The sequence below is a fragment of the Idiotropiscis lumnitzeri genome, chromosome 21 (assembly GCF_059441095.1).
Source record: "Idiotropiscis lumnitzeri isolate Australia: NSW breed Sydney's pygmy pipehorse chromosome 21, RoL_Ilum_1.0, whole genome shotgun sequence".
Taxonomy (NCBI): domain Eukaryota; kingdom Metazoa; phylum Chordata; class Actinopteri; order Syngnathiformes; family Syngnathidae; genus Idiotropiscis; species Idiotropiscis lumnitzeri.
In genome coordinates this window covers 11,449,655-11,473,706 of record NC_142411.1, presented here as the reverse complement: position 1 = coordinate 11,473,706, position 24,052 = coordinate 11,449,655, and the positions used below count along the sequence as shown (strand labels likewise).

At 39.5% G+C, this 24,052-nt stretch overlaps 1 protein-coding gene across 2 annotated transcripts; it reads left to right on the top strand.

Moving 5' to 3' along the window:
• Positions 1-731: 731 nt before the first annotated feature.
• Positions 732-22,011, top strand: meis2b (Meis homeobox 2b). 2 transcript variants are annotated; one of them, XM_088286681.1, is made up of 13 exons: positions 732-1,165; positions 1,365-1,597; positions 1,986-2,127; positions 2,289-2,339; positions 2,518-2,568; positions 2,998-3,144; positions 5,214-5,328; positions 12,102-12,241; positions 15,196-15,272; positions 16,775-16,833; positions 17,316-17,405; positions 17,615-17,711; positions 20,810-22,011. In XM_088286681.1, the coding sequence occupies exons 1-12, from the start codon at positions 1,154-1,156 to the stop codon at positions 17,671-17,673; spliced, it is 1,176 nt and encodes a 391-aa protein (XP_088142807.1). In that variant the 5' UTR covers positions 732-1,153; the 3' UTR covers positions 17,674-17,711; positions 20,810-22,011. The 2 variants fall into 2 exon arrangements, with proteins under 2 accessions (XP_088142807.1, XP_088142806.1); XM_088286680.1 differs by having other exon boundaries at positions 2,518-2,583.
• Positions 22,012-24,052: the final 2,041 nt, after the last annotated feature.

Sequence of the window (24,052 nt, the reverse complement as noted above, 5' to 3'; positions counted from 1 at the left end):
CAGGGTGTCCCCCGCCTACTGCCCGAAGATAGCTGGGATAGGCTCCAGCGCCCCCCGCGACCCTAGTGAGGAGAAGCGGTATAGATAATGGATGGATGGATATTTACGATGATGATCACATACATGATGATAATAAGAATGACATACAATTAGTCCTTAATAAATTGTTTAAATAATAAAAAAAAGAATATTTCAGAAAATGAATTATTACTAAAAAAGTGAAGTGAATCATATTTGTTCCCAGTCCCGAGATGGCAGCGGGAGCACTGTCGAGCGGAATTCACACTGACCGGAAATTATGTGATGTTTTAAAATGAAAGCGCATAACATGGTAAACGTGAGGCTAGTGAAACACTCGGCGAAAGAAATAAATCATACAACTTTTAAAACATTTTCAGCCACTCTTCCTTTTATTAAAACAACAATCTTGTATTAGATGAAAGATCTCGGGGCAAAAATATGGACTATACGGGTAACTGCGTCATCCATACTTTGTCAGTTGCCAGGATTTGTAATATGCTTCCTCACATATATTTGTACCATGCAGAAAGCGCACCACGAAAGACCACTGTCAATAATAAACATTCAGCAATGCTCTGTCATAATTGATTGCCGATTATTGTGAAAGCAATAACCGGAAATTGCAATTGTTTCTCACGCCAACTCGATTGTTAAACGTGGACTGGCTGAATCCACCCTTTACCAAGTTCCGTCATTCGCGTACACTGCAGTTCTCGCTTCATATAAGTGCTCCTCAGCCAATCTGTGAGCAGAAAGCGTGTCGGCGCGCACCGCACGGACACGAGAACCCATTCTCAAGAAGCGGAGGACGGACTCGCACTCAGTCAGCGTTCTTTCCGAGACTTCCAACTGATGCTCTGATCCTCATCAAACACATGCATTGATTCTCGCGGACGAGCACTAATCCACTCGGTGAAGAACCGCAGGAATCAAGTTTGCAATTTACGCGTTAGTAGCGAGGACAGATGATGGTCCCTTCTTCCCTCTGATCACTTCATTTGATTGCCATTCCATTGACTTGCCAACGGGACTATAATTAAGTTTAGGAATACTTTTGGGACTATTGGATTTTAAAGTCATCCCTGCTTTTCGGCGTCACTTGTTTTAACTCGCTTGAAATTTGCGCTCAACCATGGCGCAAAGGGTAAGTAACACACGCCGTAACTTTTCCTACTTTATGTTAACATTTGTGCATAATTTTTCACATTTCTAATCTATACCCTGTCGTTTTTGATTATACGCAATGGTGTGAATGTGAAAAAAATCAATTTCATCGTGTACTTTTTGTGAATCCTTATTCACTAATAAGAAATTCATATCCATCTAATCTTTTATCACCTAAGTACGACGAGTTGGCTCATTACGGAGGCGGGATGGATGGAGTTGGAGTCCCGACATCCATGTACGGAGACCCACACGCGCCGCGGCCCCTACCCCAAGTCCACCACCTGAACCACGGGCCGCCGCCGCATCCCACGCAACACTACGGGGCCCACGCACCGCACAGCATCATGCCAGGCAGCATGGGCAGTGCAGTCAATGACGCGCTGAAAAGAGACAAGGATCAGATTTATGGGTATGCCTATTTAAAGAAAAAAACATTTTGGACTACAGCGATAATTAAAAATGTGTATGACGCATGGACCTCCACATACATTAGGTAATTTCAAGCAGTTTAAAGTCCAATTTATATGAAAATAACATCTATTAATTCTAATATTCATCCCAGTGAGGATGAGCCCTAGATTTATTTACTACCAAATGAACCATCACAAATCAAACGTGAATATATCATTTTCATTTTTTTAAATAATTGCATTCCATTGATTGTGATTAAAAAACGTTTCAAGGCACTGTGACTTGATTTTATTTCATCAGCTTCTTGCAGTTTTAGTCTTTTATGCAACGCCGCCATAGATGTTTTTTTTTTTTTTTTACGGTAGTTTCACGTTATTGTGTTGCAGCCATCCTTTATTCCCGCTTCTTGCCCTCGTGTTCGAGAAGTGCGAGTTGGCGACGTGTACGCCCAGAGAACCCGGAGTGGCTGGCGGGGACGTGTGCTCCTCGGACTCCTTCAATGAAGACATAGCGGTGTTTGCCAAACAAGTGAGCGCGTGCAAATGGACTACAATTACGAGAAATAAAATACCAAAAATAAATTGCGTATAAATATTAGTACTGCATTAAATTGCAATGATTTAAAAAATATTTGTACAGACACCTTCAACAGCTGGCTGACATTTTCTTTTTTTTTTTATCACTTTCAGATCCGCGCCGAGAAACCTTTATTTTCTTCGAACCCAGAGCTGGATAACTTGGTGAGAGAATGTAGCGTTTCCTTCTCCTTTCTTTGAAGGCGCGCGTTGCTGCGCTCGCCTGGAGCAATCACATCCCTTTAGGGCGCAGTTACTAAAATCATTGTTTTATAAAGCGCCCGAAGGCTCCCTGCACCCTGTTGACTGACGATTTCTTTGCATTTTTTTGTTTTGTTTTCAGATGATTCAAGCCATCCAAGTGCTGCGTTTTCATCTCCTGGAATTGGAAAAGGTCAGCATTATTCTGGTGAATGTTAACAACACAATTATAGAGCAATTTTGAATAACACATCTGTCATAATAAAACACCTCCATTGATCAATTAATGAATCAATCAATGGTTGGTTATGATTCATCCATGGACAAAACACCTTTTGGGAAGAAACAAAGATTGCAAGCAGTGCCCTCTGTACAACATCAGTGACCTCTGACCTCCCACCGCAAAAATTCCGGATGGATAAAGAGTAACCCTCAGACAACTTAAAAATATTTTTTTCAACTAAAGCATAAATGCTGCAAAACGATGAGCAACTAATTTTTATGCTCCATTTCTGTGTTATGGTACTTTTACTATTTTTTTGTCATATGACCTGTGCGGTGAAAATGTAAAAAAAATAAAATAATAAAGTTAAAAATAAAAGTATTTTTGGTTTCATTTTAGGTGCACGAGCTTTGTGACAACTTCTGCCACCGGTACATCAGCTGCCTGAAAGGCAAAATGCCCATCGACTTGGTCATTGAGGACCGAGACGTCTGCAAGTCAGACTTTGATGATCTGTCTGGATCTTCCACCAACCTCGCAGATCATGTGAGTTTACTGCATCGTCAAAATGTCTTATATGGAGAGCAACTCCTCGCAGTATACCCGTATTCATCATTTAGTATGGTGTAATGACACACAAGTACAACCAGTGGTCCACCATAGAGTGTGCGGAGGGCTTGCATATGAGTTTGAAAGAATTTATGACATAATATATTTTTTCCGGTGGATTTATTCAACGCATTTATTGTGCTCTTGATGTCGTTTGTTGGAGTTCCACTAGGACATTTTGGTTTAGTTATGACCAGTCTCCCTCGTCTGCCATTTCAAGAGTACAGCGTTGCTGTTGTTCTATTTAATCCATTCTTTTCAACTCAAGCCCTACATGGAATACTGTACAGTAAATAATAACAATAAAACTTTTTTAAAAAATAGGATTATATATATATTTTTCAAGATAATACAAAATTACTACATTTCATTAAATAATAGCTAAACCTTCCTGCGATTATTCTGAGAGGAACTATACATTGTTGGTGATTATAATCTCTCATAGCACAATTTTGTAGCTGTCAGTGTTGTGTTGCATTTTGGTAGGGAGTATGATAAACAACACTCCCACTCTGAATTTAACAAATGGTCCTCAAACCAAGACTTTTGAGTAATGCATTTTAGTAATGCTGTTTATCTGTTGTAAAATACCAAAGGAATAGGATGCAGATGGAATCTCTTGCTGTCCTTGAAGATACATACATTACTTCTCTAGAGTAACTGTTTCTACCTCTGGCCAATGCTAAAATAAGACTTTCGTAAAGTTATTTTTGTAGCCTGTAAAAGCAGTAATCATACCAAAGCCGCACTTTTTGGAGCCATTGAACCCCAACTGATACTAATGCACTTTTATTGACTCGTCTTTCCAGCAAACTTTCCATTTGTTTTTATTTTTGCAATAAGAGAACAGAGAAATCTTCCGTAGTTCAACTTTCTTGGAATTTTTAACTGTGACCAAAATAATACATATATAAAGGATCCAGTTTTAAAATTCCATTAACCGGTTCACGCCAGAGAACATGAATACTACCGTGTGTGTGAAGTACGCTAAAGCCATTAGAAGTACTAATTGTATCCTAACTAGCCTGTTGTGTGTCTTACCTGATAACACTAAATGTGATATGTACTGTATGTTAACTTTGGCTCAACCTCTGCATTGAGGCAAAATGAATCATTGTTACAGGAGCACCTGGTTAGTAGTTAATCTACAAACATCCCCCCTCTTTGTTATTGCTGTTAGTATTATTCTTAAAAAAAAATATAGTCTTTTGTGTTCATTCTGTGTGACCGCACCTGATTCCACGAGGCAGTACTGTTCGGTTTAATTTAATATATGTTTTCACAGTTTGAGTCTAAATGAAATGCACGGCTTAATTTATGTAATTCTGTACATAATCTACTCAATACATTCAACATCCTGAGTGATTGCTTTTTAATAGATGGGATGTGAAGAAATAAGACCTTTATTATCTTGATGAATGTAGCAACACATGGCGTGACTTTGAGTAGCCGTGTTTACAGAGGAGTTGTAATTATTTTCTGGCAAGTAAGAAAAGAGGGGGCATCATGGAGACGCCTCCTTCACACTGCGCTTTTGTCCTTGTGCTTCTTGTTGTCATCTGCCGTGCTCTTCATCTGATCGCCATCAGGCAAACAGCTGACGCAAAGTGGCTGAAGAGGGAGATCTACTGTTTGGCTTGAGCTTATAGCCGTCTGAGAGGTCTGACCGAGTCTCTCAATAAATAGAGGGTTCGCGCTGTTTGCGCACAGAAACGATCAGGGCATCGCAAGGTTCACATGCTGCCAGATATTCTCTAGAAATACACTTTTTCTACGGTGTTTCATTTCAAGTCCACCACAGGCAGAATGGTAATTTTTCCCCCTCATGTGCTGTTTAACTTGCTGCCTTGCAATGCAAATTGCACTTTGCAGCTGTCTTTGTAAAACTGCATAATGGATCTCTTACTGGACCTACTGGACCTTCCTCATCTATTTTCCCTCTCCCTCCTCTCTTTATTTTCTCATCTCCTGTCCCCTGGTGTGTGGACCTTACCCTGACCTCTCAGAACCCTGCATCCTGGAGAGACCTGGATGACGCCCACTCCACACCCTCGGTAGGAACCCCAGGACCGTCCAGTGGGGGACACGTCTCTCAGAGTGGGGACAACACCAGTGAACTCGGTAAGAGAGCCTCCATATAAAAGTTTTGCATTTTCAGTGATCCCTCTTAAGCTTGGGTCCTACTGTAAGGTGACTCAGTGGAATTGTTTCACGACAGTCCATGTGCTCATGTTATCGGACCATGATCTTAATGGCATATGTTTATAATCCGATATCAGAGGATGATATTCGCAGAGGTGTTTGCTTTGAATTTTCAGTCTTGAATTTTACATTTGGTCTGATGGGGCAGAGAAGGTTGGGCGGGAAAGTGGCAACAAAAGTCAGTGATGGGAGTGGCAAATAGTTTAAAACATTGTTTTTGACTAAGAGCGGTTCTTGTGTTTTTTTTTATAAAATTTGCTTGTCAGTGAAGCTTGCTTTTTAACACTTAACATTGCTACTAGAATAGAAGAGGGAGTCTTTTTTTTCTCTATCCTGCTGAGCCTGGGCAGCTATTCACAAATCAAAACAGAATTCCAACAAAAAGTTGCTTAATTAATGAAGACGCCAGACAATGGCGTCCTGGGTACGACTCATTTAGAAGTGATAAATAGATCTCTTAACTGTGCATTTTCTCCCTTGTGCTGCCTTAATATCCCAGCACTTTATGTGATCTCTGGTGTGCTAATTGGAGGACATAAGAGTTTTATGACTTGTTTTTGTTTTTCTCCCCTTTGGCCAGTGCAAAAATAGAAAGGACTTTAAAGCATCTTTCCTCCCTCTCCCCATCAGGCTTCAATGGGCAGAGCATTGACAAGAACAATAGGATGCTTTGCAAGACAAGAGAAACTGAGAGGATTAAATAGACAATCAGAAACAGATCCCAATCTTTACTTTGATAATGCACCAAGCACTTTTAAAAATCATATAATTTACCTGCATCAACTTTATAGCCGCATGCTTGTTGGGGATTTTTATTTTTACGCTGAGCTGAAAGTCATACCAGCTAGTATGCGAATAGTTTTTTTTTCCTTTAGGCTTTTTTTTTTTTAGACAACAGTGGGGGGGGGGGACCTCAAGGTCCATGGCCTTTTGACCTGGAAAAGAATACATTGAGGATGGGGGTGCAGAATACCCCCCGTGGGGATGTAAAGGCAGAGCATTTTATGTATATGAAACAAAGACAGAGAGGAGAACGGAATGATCAGAGCTGTGGTTGCTGCAGCAGGGCCTGTTGTATGCTACCTGCCGAGGCTCCCTGGACATTTGCTTTATTTTCTGGCTATGATACAGAGCTATCAAACCCAACTCATACTGGAGTTAAAAAGGCAGTCAGACAGCTATCGCAATTACAGAAAATGTGGAAATGTGGATGAATCAACCCTCACAAAAATTATGCAAAAAAGAAATTAAAGGATATGTTTGGTGCATCCTAAATAATGTATGTCATCATTGTTTGGGAAATGTTGTGACAAGTGGAGGCTTCACTGAACATCACTGCAGCCGCAAACTTAAACAACCATCTTTGTGACATTCAATTGATCTCTCATCATTGAAAATCGAGACATTCAATAAGTGACTTCCTACTTCTTGATTTGCTCAATATTTACCTAAATTGAACCAAGCATGTTCACCTCGCTAAGTATGTCACAATTGGCCTAAAGAAAACGTTTGCGGATTTATTGTGGTGATCGTCAATTATTCCCTTTCCTATTTTATTCTGTCATACAACATGGGGAGCCACAGTCCTTTATTTGCCACGAATGTATATTTTATCCAACTTTCCATTTTTGTATTCCACTTGTCCTCCTGAGGGTAATGGGTGATGTGATTTTGGGGAATTTGGTCGGCAGTCAATCTTAGGGCTGTGTGTACTTTATTGTCATATGAATTCTTTATTAATTTTTATATATACTATAATGTATAACAGGTGGCACGGTGGACGACTGGTTAGCACGATGGCCTCACAGTGAAAGACAGCATCGGTCGTGGGTTCAATCCCGGCTCCAGCCATCCTGTGTGGAGTTTGCATGTTCTCCCCGTACCTGCGTGGGTTTCCTCCGGGTACTCCGGTTTCCTCCCACATTCCAAAAACATGCATGGCAGGCCGATTGAACACTGTAAATTGCCCCTAGGTATGAGTGTGAGTTTTAATGTATACACATTTCTGCAGAGGAATCAATTTTCTAGAGTAGACCAAAACCTGTAACCCCCTGGTTCCAATCAATATATTATAAAAATATTGAAAACAACAAAATGTAATCTTTTTCTATAATTATTGCACAAGTACTATCTCCCCCATTCTCCGACAACAACAACTAATGTCGTTTGAGAGCTCTGCGGTAGTGGCAATTGGATTGAAACCACAGGAAAACGATCCTATCCACTAGTGGCTGGCGGTTGGCCTTCTGGCTGCCTGCTTCTCTGTGGCCTACCATCGTTTGGTTGTTTCCTTGTAAGCTGTGTGATATGCAAACTGCTCCCTTTGATACCTCAACCCCCAGGGTTACTGCTGTTGACCACAGCTAAAGGGACTGAGCTATCCGAGGAATGTTTGGATGAGGTCTGGGGGTGGACAAGGAGAAACTTCAAATCCATCACAAAGAGGGAGATAAAACAAAAACTTGCATTGAAAAATGTATTGGAATGAACAGGATATGTAGAATTCTTCTGTCAGACTCAAAGCCAGAAGGTAACAGGATGGAATGTTTCATGGTGTGGTTGCTGACATACCAGTGACATAACAGATTCACTGTCAATATGGAATAAGGTCCTTGTTGCATCTGTCATGGTGGGGGTGTTCTAAAAAGGAGGGGGGAGCCCGTAGGAATGAAGGAGGTGGGACTGAGGGAAAGTGAGGGCGAAAGAAAAAGGTGTTTGGTGCTCACGTTTCTATGCTTTAGTTTGATACACGCATTTATATCTGTTGCATTAATTGAAACGTCATGTGCATTAATTCTCAAACCTGAATCATGTCTTACTGTGGCCTATTTGTAGCAGTGTGCCCACCTTGTTTGTGGAGTGTGTTGCAACACGAAGCAGGGCAAAGAGCAGAGCAACATTATACAAATGTATTTTACTCAATTACGACAAATGGCAAATACAGTGCCCAAGTTAAAGGTTTTTCTAGTTACAAGCCGTCACACTTTCAGCTGTTTACTGATCAGCAAAACACACAAATACTAATGGCCGAGCTGACTGAAAGCAGCTCCTGCAAGTCACTATATCATGCCCCTTACAACAACACTTTACCACACACCTTCCGGTGTGTGTGTATGTGGAAGGGGGTGGGTGGGGGTGTCGTTTATTCTGTACTTTTCGCTTAATTGCATATCACAAAAAGGAAGTTTACTACCTAAGAATGTGTTATGAGCTTGGTCACAGTATGAATTAGATTTCTACTGAGTATCAACCTACCACTCCCAAAAAACAGATACAGGCATCTACAGTAGAAGAGGTTTTCCATGCTTGCAGAAATATTGAAACCTGACCTTTTAGTGCAGGAGTGTCAAATTCATTTTTATGGACGGGCCACATCGTAGTTATGGTTTACCTCAGAAGGTCGTTTTGACTGTGAACCCATATAAATGTATAATTACCTTACATTATCACATATATGCAACAAATAGATGCAAAGACAGTTTTGAAATTGGAAGCCAGCAAGTAATTGTTTGTTCAACAATTTTTTTAATAAATAATGGCAATATCTGAGTGTTGTTGAAAGTAAAGAAAATGTGCCTGAAACAGGAAGATGACCCACGTGATATGCCTTTTGCGGGCCACATCAAATGAGGTCGCGGGCTAGAACTGGCCCCCGGGCCATGAGTTTGACACTGGTGATTTAGCGCCATTCTGATTACAGTATGCAAAACTGCTCGACTTGGCTTTAAATTTAATCATCATGTTCAGATCGCAGCGCAAAGGTATTTTCCCAGACTTGGAAAAAATCCAGGCTGCTCCATTCGGAGCTGTGCATCATGCCTAATAAGGGAAAGAGCTGTGTGGTGTCACTGATGATGGATCAGTGACCTGCTGAGCTCATTAGATAGGCGTGCTGGCTTTGCATCACTGATGCAAATGGGGTACAGCAATCAGTTCTGCTAAGTGCTCCCCACTTTCTCTTTTTCACGCACCATCCACTGACTGCTCATTACACCATAACAGTGTTTAAAAGCGCAAGATATTAGAAAGGAATTAAAACCAAAACAGAGCTCAAATGCCTGGAATATTTGACATTACAATGATTTGGAAATATGAACCACTTCTTCACTTGGTTAAATAATAGCAACCTGATTTGATGCAGCACAGACTTGACGAATCTGTAATGCAAAGTCAAGTGTTTCAACTTCATCTATCCATCCATTATCTATAACGCTTCTCCTCACTAGGGTGGCGGGGGGCGCTGGAGCCTATCCCAGCTATCTTCGGGCAGTAGGCGGGGGACACCCTGAACTAGTTGCCAGACAATTGCAGGGCACAGAGAGACGAACAACCATCCGCGCTCACACTCATACCTAGGGGCAATTTAAAGTGTTCGATCGACCTGCCATGCATGTTTTTGGAATGTGGGAGGAAACCGGAGTAACCGAAGGAAACCCACGCAGGCACGGGGACAACATGCAAACTCCACACAGGATGGCCGGAGCCGGGATCGAGCCCACGACCGATGGTGTCTCTCACTGTGAGGCCATCATGCTAACCAGTCGGCCACCGTGCCGCCCGTGTTTCAACTTGCATCTCTAAAATAAATCTTTTTTTGGGTCTTATTTTTATTGCAGTAAAAAAAGATCTCCATATATAATAGGTTCTATTCGGTCAATTTTACCATTTGAATCTCACCAAAGGAAAAAAAACAACACAAGCAAGCTGCAGATTGAAGTTATCACAACATTTTTGGAATATTTGCTGTGTCAAATAAACACAGGCAATGTTGAGAAAAAAAAACAAATATATATGACTGCTGAAAGAGCAAAACAGGCAGAAAGGAGGGTGCAAAAAGGCAAGACTCTTCTTCATATCTTCGGGTGCTGCTTTTTGTGTAGGTTTTTCTTCTTCGCCCCGGGGCAACACTCCCTGCAGTAATGCCCAACCCTCCACCTCCACCCTCCAGTGTCACGCATGCAGACACTGGCAGGCAGTGTGGAGCACGGCCTGATGGGTGACGGGGGGGGGGGGGGATAGAGTAATGGGAGGCGGGGGTGAGAGCAGGGGCATGGCAGAATTGCACGGCTGTACGACTTTGAGACTGGACCGTCACACACTGCTTAGATTGGCTGAGTTGCCGGGGAGCAGTCAGAAGCGATTAGTGTAGCAGAAGATCTGCCCTGCGGCTTTCCCCTCTCTGCAGCACAAGAAAGAGGGATGAGGCGAGCAAAGAAGAGGAGGTAGGCCAGGGTGAAGTGGGGAGGGGGTGTGATATGCCATACGTAGAGATAATTAGTCTGAGTCTCGCTCTTTCTTTTTTCCTTCTTTACTTTTTTTTGGTCGCAGTTTATCTTATTTACTTAAAAGACTGCGGAAGTTGACTACACTACAAATACAGGGAGCTAGATTGTATAACTAATACAAAATATAATTTCCCAAATAATACAGTGTATATTTTATTTAAAAACAAGCAGAGCAGAGGATATAAAGTTTTTACAAAAAGGGTTATATTTAAATCGCCCATAGCGGGAGAGAGGTATAACTTCAGAAGAAATTATATTAAAAAAACAAACAAACACGAATGAAGGACAGAGGCCATCTCATCTCTAGGTGCCCTGTGACTCAGAGCTGGATGCCATCCGTCAAAACTCCCACATTCACCCCCCCCGCCAATCCATGGAACACATCCTTTTTAATGTCAATATTCATTAGCTGAAATATTTATTCATGAATATGGCTCATATAGATGCGCTTGATTGATGCATCCCTAAAAACAAAAAGACATGCTCGGGCAAATCTTAAGAAAAGTAGGGTTTGTGTCCCGCCTCGGGGGAGGAGTCTCTCAGATGCATTATTCACATGCCCTCCAGGCAGGCTTTCAAGGCTACTCTGCCCCGGGGGCAAGAAAAAATAACCACCACTGTTAAAAGTAAATCATCTAGGCTGATGCACAATTAATGGCAGAGAGAGAGCAGAGTGCCCCTCGCGCTGCAAGATGCGTTGGCAAGCAGGGGCGGAAATCTCTGCTTAAAGGAATCCTCCTGCCTTGATCCGTGCCTGCTTTCTTCTGAAATCAAACAAGGATGCTGCTAATGCTGGGATGTGGAGATGCAGACGATCCTGACGCAGACGTGATGCTTGGGGTGAGGGTTGGGGGATGGGGTTTGTCGTTCGCTGAGCACATGGGAACATAAGGGTGATGAATTTCCTGTCCCCTGCCCCGCCAAATCATCCAGCCTCATTTTGCCTCAGCACCCAAACGTGTACATCATGTCCAAATTTGAACAAGACACGGCTTGATGTTATTGTGTTTGTACTTCATACTCAGGTCAGACTGCATTTTTGTTATTGGATTTCACCCCTTTTTCTTACGAGGAAATCATTAGTCTCAATTCAAATAGAGGTCACATATAAATAACATTACATGTAGCACAGTGCCTGAATGAGCGTTCATTATTTCACGTTGGGCACACAACTCCTGCAGTCATTACTTCATGTCAAGCCAGTGACTCAGATTGTATTAATAGCTCTTGGTCTTATTGAGCTCCCACACTACAAACTCCTCTTTATTATCCAATGTCCAGGGGAGTCAAACAGAGGTGAGAGGAAGTATCTACAACACAGCCCCACTTGATGTTCTTTTTTTGCCAGGTTGAGCTATAAGCACCAAATGAGATATTTTGTTCACTTCTCCGGCCTTTTAATCGTAGGAGACGGCCTCGACAACAGCCTAGCATCACCGGGCACAGGAGATGAAGATGACCAGGACAAGAAGAGGCAGAAGAAAAGAGGCATCTTTCCTAAAGTGGCTACAAATATCATGAGAGCGTGGCTATTCCAGCACCTTACAGTAAGAAATTTGGACCTGTCTTTCCTACTTTTTAGTTTGTGACATCATGGTGTATAAAGCAATTGCAGGATTCAAGAAAACTCCAGGTTCATGCTTCTCAGCTCTTGACACAGAGAGTTAAGAAGCGATCGGATTAGCTTGGTGAGCAACGTACATTTTGAGGTACCAAAAATTGAGGCTAACATGGTATCAGTCATCAGAAAACCAGGACGGTAAAAGAAAAGTATAGGATGCTGTTCAGGTTCAAGTCCTTTCTGTCAAAGTCCAAAACATTTGTATGTTATATTTTTCGAATTCCAAGATCGTGGGTAGTAGCAAGTTTTTTTTCCGTTTGTTGTTCATCTTTGATTCTCTGTAAATTGAAGAAGAGCCCAAGGTCCATTTTCTAACACTATTACATGGTTAATACAGTTATAAACATCAAAAAGAGAATGAAAGAGAACTCGGAGTACTTTAGCTTTTGTCCCAGGTCTAAAAGATACGGCCAATGCTTTCTTCTCACAGTTTTTTTTCTATACTTTGCACTCTCAGATTTGTCATAAGCTCGAAGTTGTTCAGTTTATAATAGGCCCACACAGATCCTGTACTCATAGTAATCCTTTCCTTTCCAAAGCCTACCTTTGGATTTTCCTGATGAAAAAAGGGAAGATAATTGAATTATCCCTTTTCTGTTCCCAATCCCCTTTCAGGCCTAATTTGTTAAGCAAAAGTGTTTGCCATGGCAGGATGTGCCAATGAAAAGTGTGCAAGGAGACTCAAAGGCCCATTGCAACACCCAAGCGATCAAGCATTCATCAGTTGTTGAGCTTGTGAATGGCACTGGATTATGTTTTGTCACACATTGCTATGTGAGGCCTATGGCTGGTTATGTGGTAGGGGGCTCCTCCATCGTAGCGTCGTGCTTTTGTCGCCCTTTCTGAAGAGACTTGAAAGATCCCCTTCTGAGGAAGCCAAAGAGAAGCAGCTGTAAAGGTTCAGATTCATTATATTATTAATTATCGTCTCATTAGCCTGGTCAAACTCTGGGTTTCCATGCTACCTTACATTTGACCACATTCAAAGATAAATGCCTTTTTCTTTCAACTCAGTCATCACAACCTGAGTGCAAATGAATCCTTTGCAAAATTCTTTGGACTATTCAGGTGAGGTTTGAGCAGTGTAAGTATCTTGATTATGTCCCATTGGTTGGACGAGTTTGTTTGGATTGTTCATAAACTTTCACTATTTTACTTTTTGAGAAGGTAAACTAGTACTGAATAATTTATGAATATATTTATATATATATATATATATATATATATATATAATAAAGTACTGTATTGTTTTCTTTAAAAATTGTTGATATTTACTTGTGCGCGACTAGAACAAAAATGTAAGTATATATTATTTATATATAATAATTAATGTACATTGACTATATACTTACTGATAGAAAAAGAGAAAGAATCAAGTGATAATTGTACCCATGTACATAGTACCTTTGTACCCTTTATTCAATGTTTTGCAGTCAACTATAAGGTGATGAAAGTTGAGTCGAAGTCAATTAATTGATAACGTCATCAATATTTTTTGACAGAACAGCAAAGCACAGCTTCCTGTGTGGAGTTTGCATGCTCTCTCAGTGCATGTGTGGGTTTTCAGCATTCCACCCACATTCAAAAAACATGCTGATAGATTAATTGTTCCTACATATGACCCTGAGTGAGTATGATAATATGCTGCTTGTGGATAAGAATAGCTAGCTTCCGCTTTTCTGATGGCCACTCGTTTTATAAGATTCATACTAGCGATACCTCAGGAATGGAGGTGAGGAACAAGTGCAGCGGTGGGAAGTTAAACTCCATCTTTTTCTAATCATCAAAAACTTATTTTATTATTTGGTTTGTTAGGTTTTATTGTTGTATTGTTCGGTTGTTTGCCACAGACCAACATCATGACACATCATGGTACACTGAAAACGATAGTTGTCACTGATAACAGCGTGTTTTAAGATGGGACAAAAAAATTCAGCATTACACTGCTTTTATTGGAACAGCCAAAGCTAACCAGCGATGCTAAACGGAATTCTCATCCACCGAAAGATTCATATTTGCGGACACATACAGAAATATTATTGCCACCTTGTTGACTGGATGAGCATGTTGAAAGACTTCTACAAATTGTCCGATTGAAATCCTGATGACAAAAACACATAATTAGCGATGAGTCGACTTCAAATGGGAAACATCGATGCGGAATAGAAAAGTTGACTTGTTGAGTAATATGCCCAATTCAACGCCAAGGGTGAACGTATTTGTGCACCTAACCTGAAAATAAGTTGAAAGTGTTGCTTGGAAGCACATCCTTCACTGATGCTGATGTTCTGACAGCAGCAGAATGGCGACTGGCCCACGACCCTTTTCCCACTACATGGGTCACCTCTGTCTGCCATCTGCCGCCCTCCTCCTTCCATCACACACACACACACACACACCCCCCCACACCCACCCCCACACACACGCACACACACGCACGAACGTGCACGCACGTGCACGCACACACACACGCACACACAAGTACACAAAAAGAAGTCTGCAAAAGGACGAGGCTCGAGGATAGGGGGATGGAGTGAGGTGGGGAGGGGTTGCAGGTTGACGGGGGCGGGGGGGGGCCTGGCCTAACCAAGGCCCCAAACAAAAGACACTATTGTGCCTCTTTACATCCCACCCGATCGTTTGTCAAGCAGTGTCAAATAATGTCAAATAATGTCAAATAATGTCACACAAAGCCACGCGCTTTTAGCCTCAAGTGTTAACAGGGCCAAACATTGGACAGGCACTCTATTTTTATTTTTTATTTTAAGAAAACACTTTCACTTTCACATCGAGGAATTAAGGCATATGACATTGTGAATGATTCTTACTTCGTGATTGGAAATATTAACATTCAATCATTTTTTTTCTTATGTCCCACAGCACCCGTATCCTTCAGAGGAACAGAAGAAACAACTAGCACAAGACACAGGCCTCACCATCCTCCAAGTGAACAACTGGTAAGTAGGTTTAAAACCAGTTTTACGCATTTCAATCGTCACTTTGAATCTGAGATTTTACGCTCACTAAAGTGACTATATTAATACATCTAAAGACGGACAAACGTTTGGATGAATGGGGAAAGTTGATGTGAGATGTGAGCATTTTTATGGAACACTTTTTACTCCTAAGTCAAGATATCACTGTATATGAACAGGGAACAGGGGAAAGTACTGTGGGCTCATGTGAAGTCCCAGTCCACTGGAGCTTAAAACTGCGCTCTTCTGGCAATCGGTACTGGTGCTACCGGTGCACTTGAAGCACTGTATGTGATGCAGTCAGACATCTGACTGCAGCACATGCGCACGGTTATTAGCTTGTTCTGCGGTCTGTGTCAATTCAGTATAATTAGACAAAGGATTTTGTGTGACTTTTCTTGGATTTACCTGTCACTGTGTGGCGATCAGGAAGTTAGCGGCGGTCTATAAAATGGTGTGACTTGGTTTCTAATAAGAGCTCTTAGCAAGAAGCCCCCAAAATGTGGCTGACTTAACAGCGTTTAATAAATCTGCCTCATCTCTTTCCATGTTTTGTGTACTTGGTCACTTTTTGTCCTTTAGTCCTTTTTAACCCTTCAAAGTTGGAGCGAATGGTAAACCTATTTCAGAGTGATACACTAAGAAGGGTAAAATAATACCAGTTCTTTAAAAGATTTTAAACTAAAATAGGCTGGTCTGAGCCATGAAATGACGTAGCTAAAAATGAGCTTCAAGCCATCCCTGAATTCAAAGTCTGATTTGTTTGTACGGTTTCAAAACAATGCAGACTTATACATCAATATCTATAGTACAGCGTGTGTGTATATATATATATATATATATATATATATATATATATATATATATATATATATATATATATATATATATATATATATATATATATAATATAGTTCCTCATAAATGTAGCATATATTTTAACAGCAGTTTAACAGCATTTCATTTAAGAGCAACGCACATTCAGATCCGCAAGCTTTGGAAGCTCTAATGCGGATGTCAATGCATTCACACTCACTGCGCTGCCTTCGGGATGTGTTCATAAAAAAATAAATAAAAAAAAAGAATTGGCAGAGCAGTTAGTCACATTATAGCCTGTGGCTACAAGGCTAAACCAAAATCAATAGATTTTTTCCCTTTTTATAGATATGCTACAAGGTTTTAATACAAGATTGTCTCTGTGGAGGAGAAGTGTATAATTTGTGAAATCCCTGGAGACACAGCATGGATTTCCAGTTTGTCTGAAACGGCAACATGTGAGGGTTGATACGGAATGTTTTAACAAGATTTAAGGATGTGATAGATCTAATCATAGTAAACTTGTGAATTCACCTTAAGTTATTTTAAAAATAACTTTTTTCAAAACTTGTGATTTTTTTTAACTAAAATAAATTAGTTTGATTACACCATTTGCTTTTGTTCAAACTTATCATGAATTATTTACATGACATATGTTTAATTTCCAGGTTCATCAATGCAAGGAGGAGAATAGTTCAGCCGATGATTGACCAGTCCAACAGAGCAGGTGAAAACTGTTTATACGTAGTTAAACTGATCATAAAGTAAATGATGGAATTTAGTGTACTATTAAATGATAATCAAAGGTGTGGCAACACATGAGTTTAGTTTAGGATTACACACGGTAGTTCAAAGTGCTTAACAGCTACATAAAAAAAATAAAAAATAAAATCATTCTGTAAAAACAAGCAAAAAAAACATTAATTAATTTAGAAGGAAGGTGCACAGATTAAATGTGTTTTTTTTAGCCTAAATATGATCATTGGCATAGTTGCAGCCTGTTTGATATCTTGTTAAAGACTGTTCCAGTTTTTAGCAGCATGAAATTGAAACACCACAACACACACAGTCTCACCATGTTTAGTTCCTACTACGGCAGGAGATCACTCCCTGATGTTGTCTGAGCCAGAAAAGGTTTATATGATTCTCCAAGTAAACTGCTTTTTTTAATCCCTTTGACATGTTAGTTTTTCTCTGTTCTTCTCACAGTAAGTCAGGGTACAGCATACAGTCCAGACGGCCAACCAATGGGAGGCTTTGTTCTTGATGGACAGCAGCACATGGGTCTCCGACCTGGAGGTAGGCATTCACTCCTCTAAAAAATGTGATCTCGAGAAATGCTGCGTTAAAAATAAATGCACTTAGTTAGTCTAACACATAAGAACTGCTTCTTAAAATAACTTCATAATTCAAAAATGCACTGGAGACAATACATCCTTGTCATCATTTGTGCAGTTAATATGGAGTAACAAATAAAAAGTTAGACACTTAACACACTGTTGTTCCAGGTCCAATGGGGGGTATGGGTATGAACATGGGCATGGACGGGCAGTGGCACTACATGTAAGCCCAGACCTCTGAGGCCAGCCTCAACAACAGAGTGAAGTAAGTAGATTGCGTCATATTTCATCCCTCATTTGTTGGATGCTATCGATCAAAACAACAAGTAACAACAAGTGACAAGTTCTTCATAATTCAACATTGTTAAATATATTTAAGGTTGTATCATAAGTGCAAAAATTAGTACTATACAGGTCAAATTTACTCATAAACTCTCCTTGTATGTGTGTACTCAGAATTTCTGAGGGAAAATACTGTACTAATTTTGGATTCTGCCCCCAAAAATGTGATAAAAACAGCTGTCAGAACAAACAACAACAAAAATTGTGTTCCCCAGGCTTATTTGTTTAATACAAGCATGGGCAACTTCAATGGTGGAAGGGGGGCACAATTTTTCATCAGCAGTTCTGGGGAGACAGATGGGCCCATGCACTTCCTAACCAGAAGTATGACAAAAATACAAGATATGCATATGTTTGTTTTTTATTGGACCATTGTACAGTACATCACAGAATCTTAATATAATTAAAAACAACCCCCCAAAAACACACAATATTTTTTTTTTTTACAGTTTTGTAGAGTAAAAGGCTTTTGTCCATAAAAACTACCATTCAAGGATGACACAACACTGCTCAACACCGAACTAATTTTGTGCAGGTTTTCACAAAAATCAACTCACTCAAAATTCGAATATTTGTTATGGTATATAAATGATTGCCTGTCATTGTTTTTTTTGCATGTTTTGTACATTTTTATTTTGAACATTTAAATATTTAATGAAGAACTCAAAATACACCTCGGAAAAAAGTCTTGACTTCATTGCATTTATTGAAAGTTATTAAGATTCCTTCACCAATTGTTAGCACATGCACCTACACTCTAACCATTAATAATAATAATAATAATAATATTCCCTTTATTAGTCCCACAATGGGGAAATTCGAGATTCGAACCCAGGCCTCCTGGGGAGACTGGGTCCTGAACGCGGCGCCTTAGACCACTCGGCCATCCTGGCAGCCAAAATTCGAGATTCGAACCCAGGCCTCCTGGGGAGACTGGGTCCTGAACGCGGCGCCTTAGACCACTCGGCCATCCTGGCAGACCACTCGGCCATCCTGGCAGACCACTCTTATATGCATGGAACTAATGCACAAGATGATTGACATGCTGCAGCTGTCTAGGACAATGAAATTCTAGTTTTCATAACAAAGATGACCGAGAGAGAGAGAGAGAGAGAGAGAGAGGGTGAGAGAGAAGAGAAAAAGAGAGAGAGAGAGAGCGCTTTAAGATCTTCAGTCTTCTTTGTGTACGTTTTATGAATGTGACGCTGTGCAATCTATTGAGCTAAGAAAGCACACCAGAAGGAGCAGCACAATGTCCATTAAAGCATGAAAACATGTTGCAAAATGCTTAGATTTTGTATATAATTCATTTTCTAATTATTAATTTCATTTTAAAAAGTATTTTTCCATATCTTAGTTTTTTAAAATGATTAATCAACATTTTGTTGGATATCTTTCAAAGTGGATATGGCACAAATTGAAATTTTTGCATTTCAGTAAAACCTGGATTACAAAAAAAACACTTTTATGAATGAATGTTTGATTTCTAAAAACACATTCACATTCTGCCGCTCTTTTGAAACACCATCCTTTTGATGGCATCACATTCCTCCACTCCTCCACGCCTTCTTTCCCTTTTCACTGTTTCTTTTTCAACTCTCTCCATCATTTCTCATCCTGCAATCTGATTAAGAATCAGGCTAATCCCACCCCTACCCCCCTCTTCCTCCTTTCTTTGGCCCCTATCAGCTTCATACTGCCGCTGACAGTTCTCAAATCAAGACATATTGCCTGCCGAAGGCATCCAAGCACAGAGAATTTTATTTAACACCCACACTCCACTGCTCAATGAGCCACACTGTAATGACACTTACCTTGATTAATAGAGCTCTTTATATGTAAATAGGAGCTGCATTTGCTTCATTTTTTATCCAGTCGGCCAATTCTCGCCAACACAGCTGCCGAGTTCCTCGTCTGATCATCCCCCGAATGTTGCTAATGAAGTTCAAATGGTATCATGATGCTTTATGTAAAAAAATGTAAAGAAAGATTGACATGGCTTTTCAACTCAAATCAACACTGTACTGTATATGTATTTGGAGGTGATTTAATCTAATTACTTCTCATTTAACGATGAGTGGGTAGTTACTGCGTAGTTAAATGAAGCCTGGTGTATTTTCCTCCCCCAATTTCATCTGCAGTGAGAGCATATGCTGACTGCAACAGTAAATTTCCCCAGGACTGCAGAAATATTACGCTTTTCCATGCACAATAAAGCCAGAGCCATAACATTTAACCAGCATGGAATACATGAGTGAGTCTGCATTATGTCTTTTCCATATTCCTGACATGTGCTCTGCTATAGACACATCACATGTTTGCAATGCTTGCTAGATTTATTTCCTAAATGAATATTGAGTAACGGAATATTAAATAATGGCTAAACTCAAGCTAGACTCTTTCTTAAAAACAGAATTAATTATAAACACACATTAATTAGTTTTGAGTACATATGGTATGTTAAAACCTATTTACATGTCGCACTGTAAATGTATGTGCATGTGTAAGTTGTCATGTTGTTTATTACTCAGAACAGATATGTAATTGTAACGTTATAAGTAAATATATTGATAAATATGTATGTGTTTATATATATATATATATATATATATATATATATATATATAATTATTTTTTTTTAAAGGGCATAAAAAAATCCCATTGAAGTCGTTTATGATGTTATTTTAAATTAAGATGACTATTTTCCTTCATTTAATTTGGTTCTTAATTTTAATTTTGTTCCCACGGAATAATTTGAGTCGATCAAAAGGGACAACAGCAGACAAACCGTTCAAAAATCATGTTTCTGCAATAGTCCAAAATATGAGACGCATACGCATAAGGGTTATTATTTGGCACACACGGGGAACATTGTTTTTTTCCACATATTTTATTGTGTGTGTTTGTGTATCGCCCCCCCACCCCCCCCCCCCCCGCAAACAAAAAAATAATAATTACAACAAAAAACACCAACGCCCACAAATACAAATCAGATCACGTATTATATGTTTGTCTTTCCAGGCCTCCATGGTTGGCTCAGGGATCTTCATTCAGCTGGTGGAGCTTGAAGCCGCCGGTGCATATCCACGTGACCGCCCCTCGCGCTTCACCTCAACTTTGATGCTGTCTTGCTTGCACGCACACGTGTGTGGAGGATCACGTGTGAGGAAAAAATGTACCAGTTGTAGGCTACTTTTTTTTTTTGCAGTTTAAAAAGATACTTTAGTATGAACTCTCAGAACAGCAAGCGCGGGAGCGCGAAAGAGCGGAGGTGGTGTATGCCTGCTATTAAAAAAAGACGTTTAGAAAAAAAAGCGGCCACGCATTCCCCTCAGTTCCACGTTAAATTATTTATTTATTTTTATACCACGGCGGACCACAGGGATGACACATTTGTTCTTTCTTTATTAATCCAATTTGTGAAGCTTTATTCCCACATCTGCATTTCCTGTCTAAACAACAATGCATAGACACAACGCACGCACACAACACACAAACACTGTGGAATATATTAGAAAAATGTGTATAATAATTTAAATTGTTGTGTTGTACAGTTTGTTGCTTCTTTGTTGCGTTTTTTATTATTTAATATACAGTATTGTTCTTGTGACCTCACTACACGTTGCCAACCTTGAGTGATCTTACTCCACATGCACTCATGATGGTTTCTGTTGCATTTATTTTCATATGTGTGTACAACCTTAGGGAATTTATAAAGAGCTCAATCTTTTTGGATAATGAGATTTCTAAACAGAGATCAGAAGCCTTCACTAGAACCAAATCGAAACAAAATAAAGAAAGAAGGACAAAGCACCAGTGTGTTGATGTGAAGAAGAGAAAAGATGGAGAGGTCGTGTGTGGGCGTTGGAAGGAAAAAAGCAACAAAATTAGTTGTTGGAGCAGGTCACGTCTCCAGCTTGGGTTCGATAGGAGACGGAATTGCAGTTGTCTGCTGTTATTGGATTGATAGTGACAGTCATGATGGATGGGCCGGCTCCCAAATTCAGGAAAATAAGAAAGAAGCTGCAGCTGGTTTTCACGACGCCTCTTTGTTTGTAAAGGCACAGCCGAGTTTGCTGTATGAACGTGCGCGTGTGTTCGTGCGTGTTTGTTTGAGCGCGCGTGTGGCGGGATGGCATGGGGGAATAAAATAAAAAAATGTGGTAGTTCTTTTACACTTCCTCCATAAAACAGAATAAATTATTTCATTTTCAAAGAGATAACGTTTTTCTTTTCTTTCTTCTATTTAATTTTTTACTCTTTTGTTTGTCCGTATTTTCGTTGCTGGTTGTATGCCCCGGATTACAGGAGGAAAATATAAATAAATAAAAACATAAAGTGCACAGAGGAGCTCATTTATCACTGTCAGACGCCAACGATCCTCAGAGGCTTGTATCGACGAGGAGACCACAAACCAGAACCGTCCATTGAGGAACGGCAACTATACAGTATTTGTTCCTTTATGACTATTGATGCATAATTATTTTAATCAATAAAAATCGAAAGAAAGCACACTTTTACAATTTGATAATTTATAGATTAAATTGCTTTTACTATATATATATAGAGGATTTCTTCAACAAAGAAACAAAAAATATTTAGCGCTTTGTTTTATGTTATTATTATTATTATTATTACTATTATGATTACTATTATGATGATGATGATGATTATTATTATTATTATTATTATTATAATTGTGTTGTTGTTGTTTTGATTATACAATTTACTGCATACTAGACCCAAACTGCATCGTTTCCTCCCTCTCCAAAAAGAAAACACGTGTCAGAAATTGTCCAAATCGACGAAAAAAAGCAAAAATATAATGGGTTTTGCTTTATTTTCTTACACTTTACATTAAAGTACTGCACCGTTCCGACCTTTGAACAAAATAATCTAGGCAATAATATAATGTCGGTTGTATTAATTCCACCATAATCGTTTTTATGATAACAGGTACACTGTCTATTTAATTTTATTTAAAAGACAAATCAGTGCCAAGATTCCCGGGTATTCTCCATCTCTCACTCTGAGCGCCAACAGGCCTAATTGGTTCGCTTCTGCAGACTGTGCCCAAGATAAATGCGTTGTGAAAGCTGCCGGAAATGCGCGCCTGTGTGTATGAAATATAGGTCAGCGCTGCAGCAAGCTGAAAGCAGAACGATGCATCACATGATTCTCAAACTCTACTTTTCACTCAGTTAGGCTGAGTAAATATTTTTTTCTTATATATCCCTAATTGCACAGGTGTAACACTCGGAAATATTATATTGTAAACATGGAAAAAATCCCATTTGTTTATTTTTCTCTTTATAAGACAAACGTATGAAAACAAATCATTTACAAATTATATCACTTGCCCCTTTCCGTTTCAATGAATACTGGATGATCAAATAAGGTTTATAGTCAAATGGAGACAATTTAAATTAAAACAATGAAGGCGACAGTTTTACGTCTTTTGCAAAATGCTTAAAATAAAAAAACAAGCAATTGTGTGTCATTCGATTAATTATAATAACATCAATAATTTGATATCGCGGTAATGAGGGTATTTTACGCGATGATGGGATGAACTGGTGATTCTTGCCATCTAAGGTTACAATTACAACACAATTGTAGCTTCACGAATGGGGGGGGATCTGTAATGTTAATATTGAAATTTAACGAAGTCAATGAAGAATAATTCTAGTTTATGACAATTTGAGGGTTTTTTTTTTTTAATCCTCCATCCTTTGTCCGAGTCTAGGTGGTCAGAAATAAACCCTCGGTGAGATGTGGGACTGTTATATCATCATAACAAAGGCTGACTGAGCAGGAACCACAATCACAGGGATGAGAAAAAAAACAAAAACAAAATAAATTTCTAAACACATTTTAATCATGTGCTTTTGATGATTTGTACTTAGCACCACATCCACCATTGTCAAAGTGAGTGCAGCAAAAACTAACCCGCTCACTCGCTGAAGGGCCAGGCAATGATGCAGCAGCATTGCCAATTGACTTGCAGTCATCTGAATGCAACCTACAGGTAAACCCAGTTTAACAGTTCACAAGTGGAAAAACATTCTTACTATTTAATTTTCATTTGACAGTGTATATTTTTTAATTCGGATTCATGATGTAAAAAAAACAGCTATCTTTATATTATAGAAAAGTGTGTCAGTATTATTCTGCTCATGTTAAGTAGTACAGTTTTTCTTTGGTGAAAAAAGAGTGATCTCTGTTTGTAAAAAGGAAAAAAAGGAGGCTGCTTGGAAAGATATT

What these genes read in the sequence shown, in the direction of transcription:
- meis2b (XM_088286680.1), top strand. An exon ending in ATCCTCCAAGTGAACAACTG is followed by an intron (nt 15,273 to 16,774) that starts GTAAGTAGGTTT and finishes TTTAATTTCCAG; the next exon opens with GTTCATCAATGCAAGGAGGA. An exon ending in TGACCAGTCCAACAGAGCAG is followed by an intron (nt 16,834 to 17,315) that starts GTGAAAACTGTT and finishes TTCTTCTCACAG; the next exon opens with TAAGTCAGGGTACAGCATAC.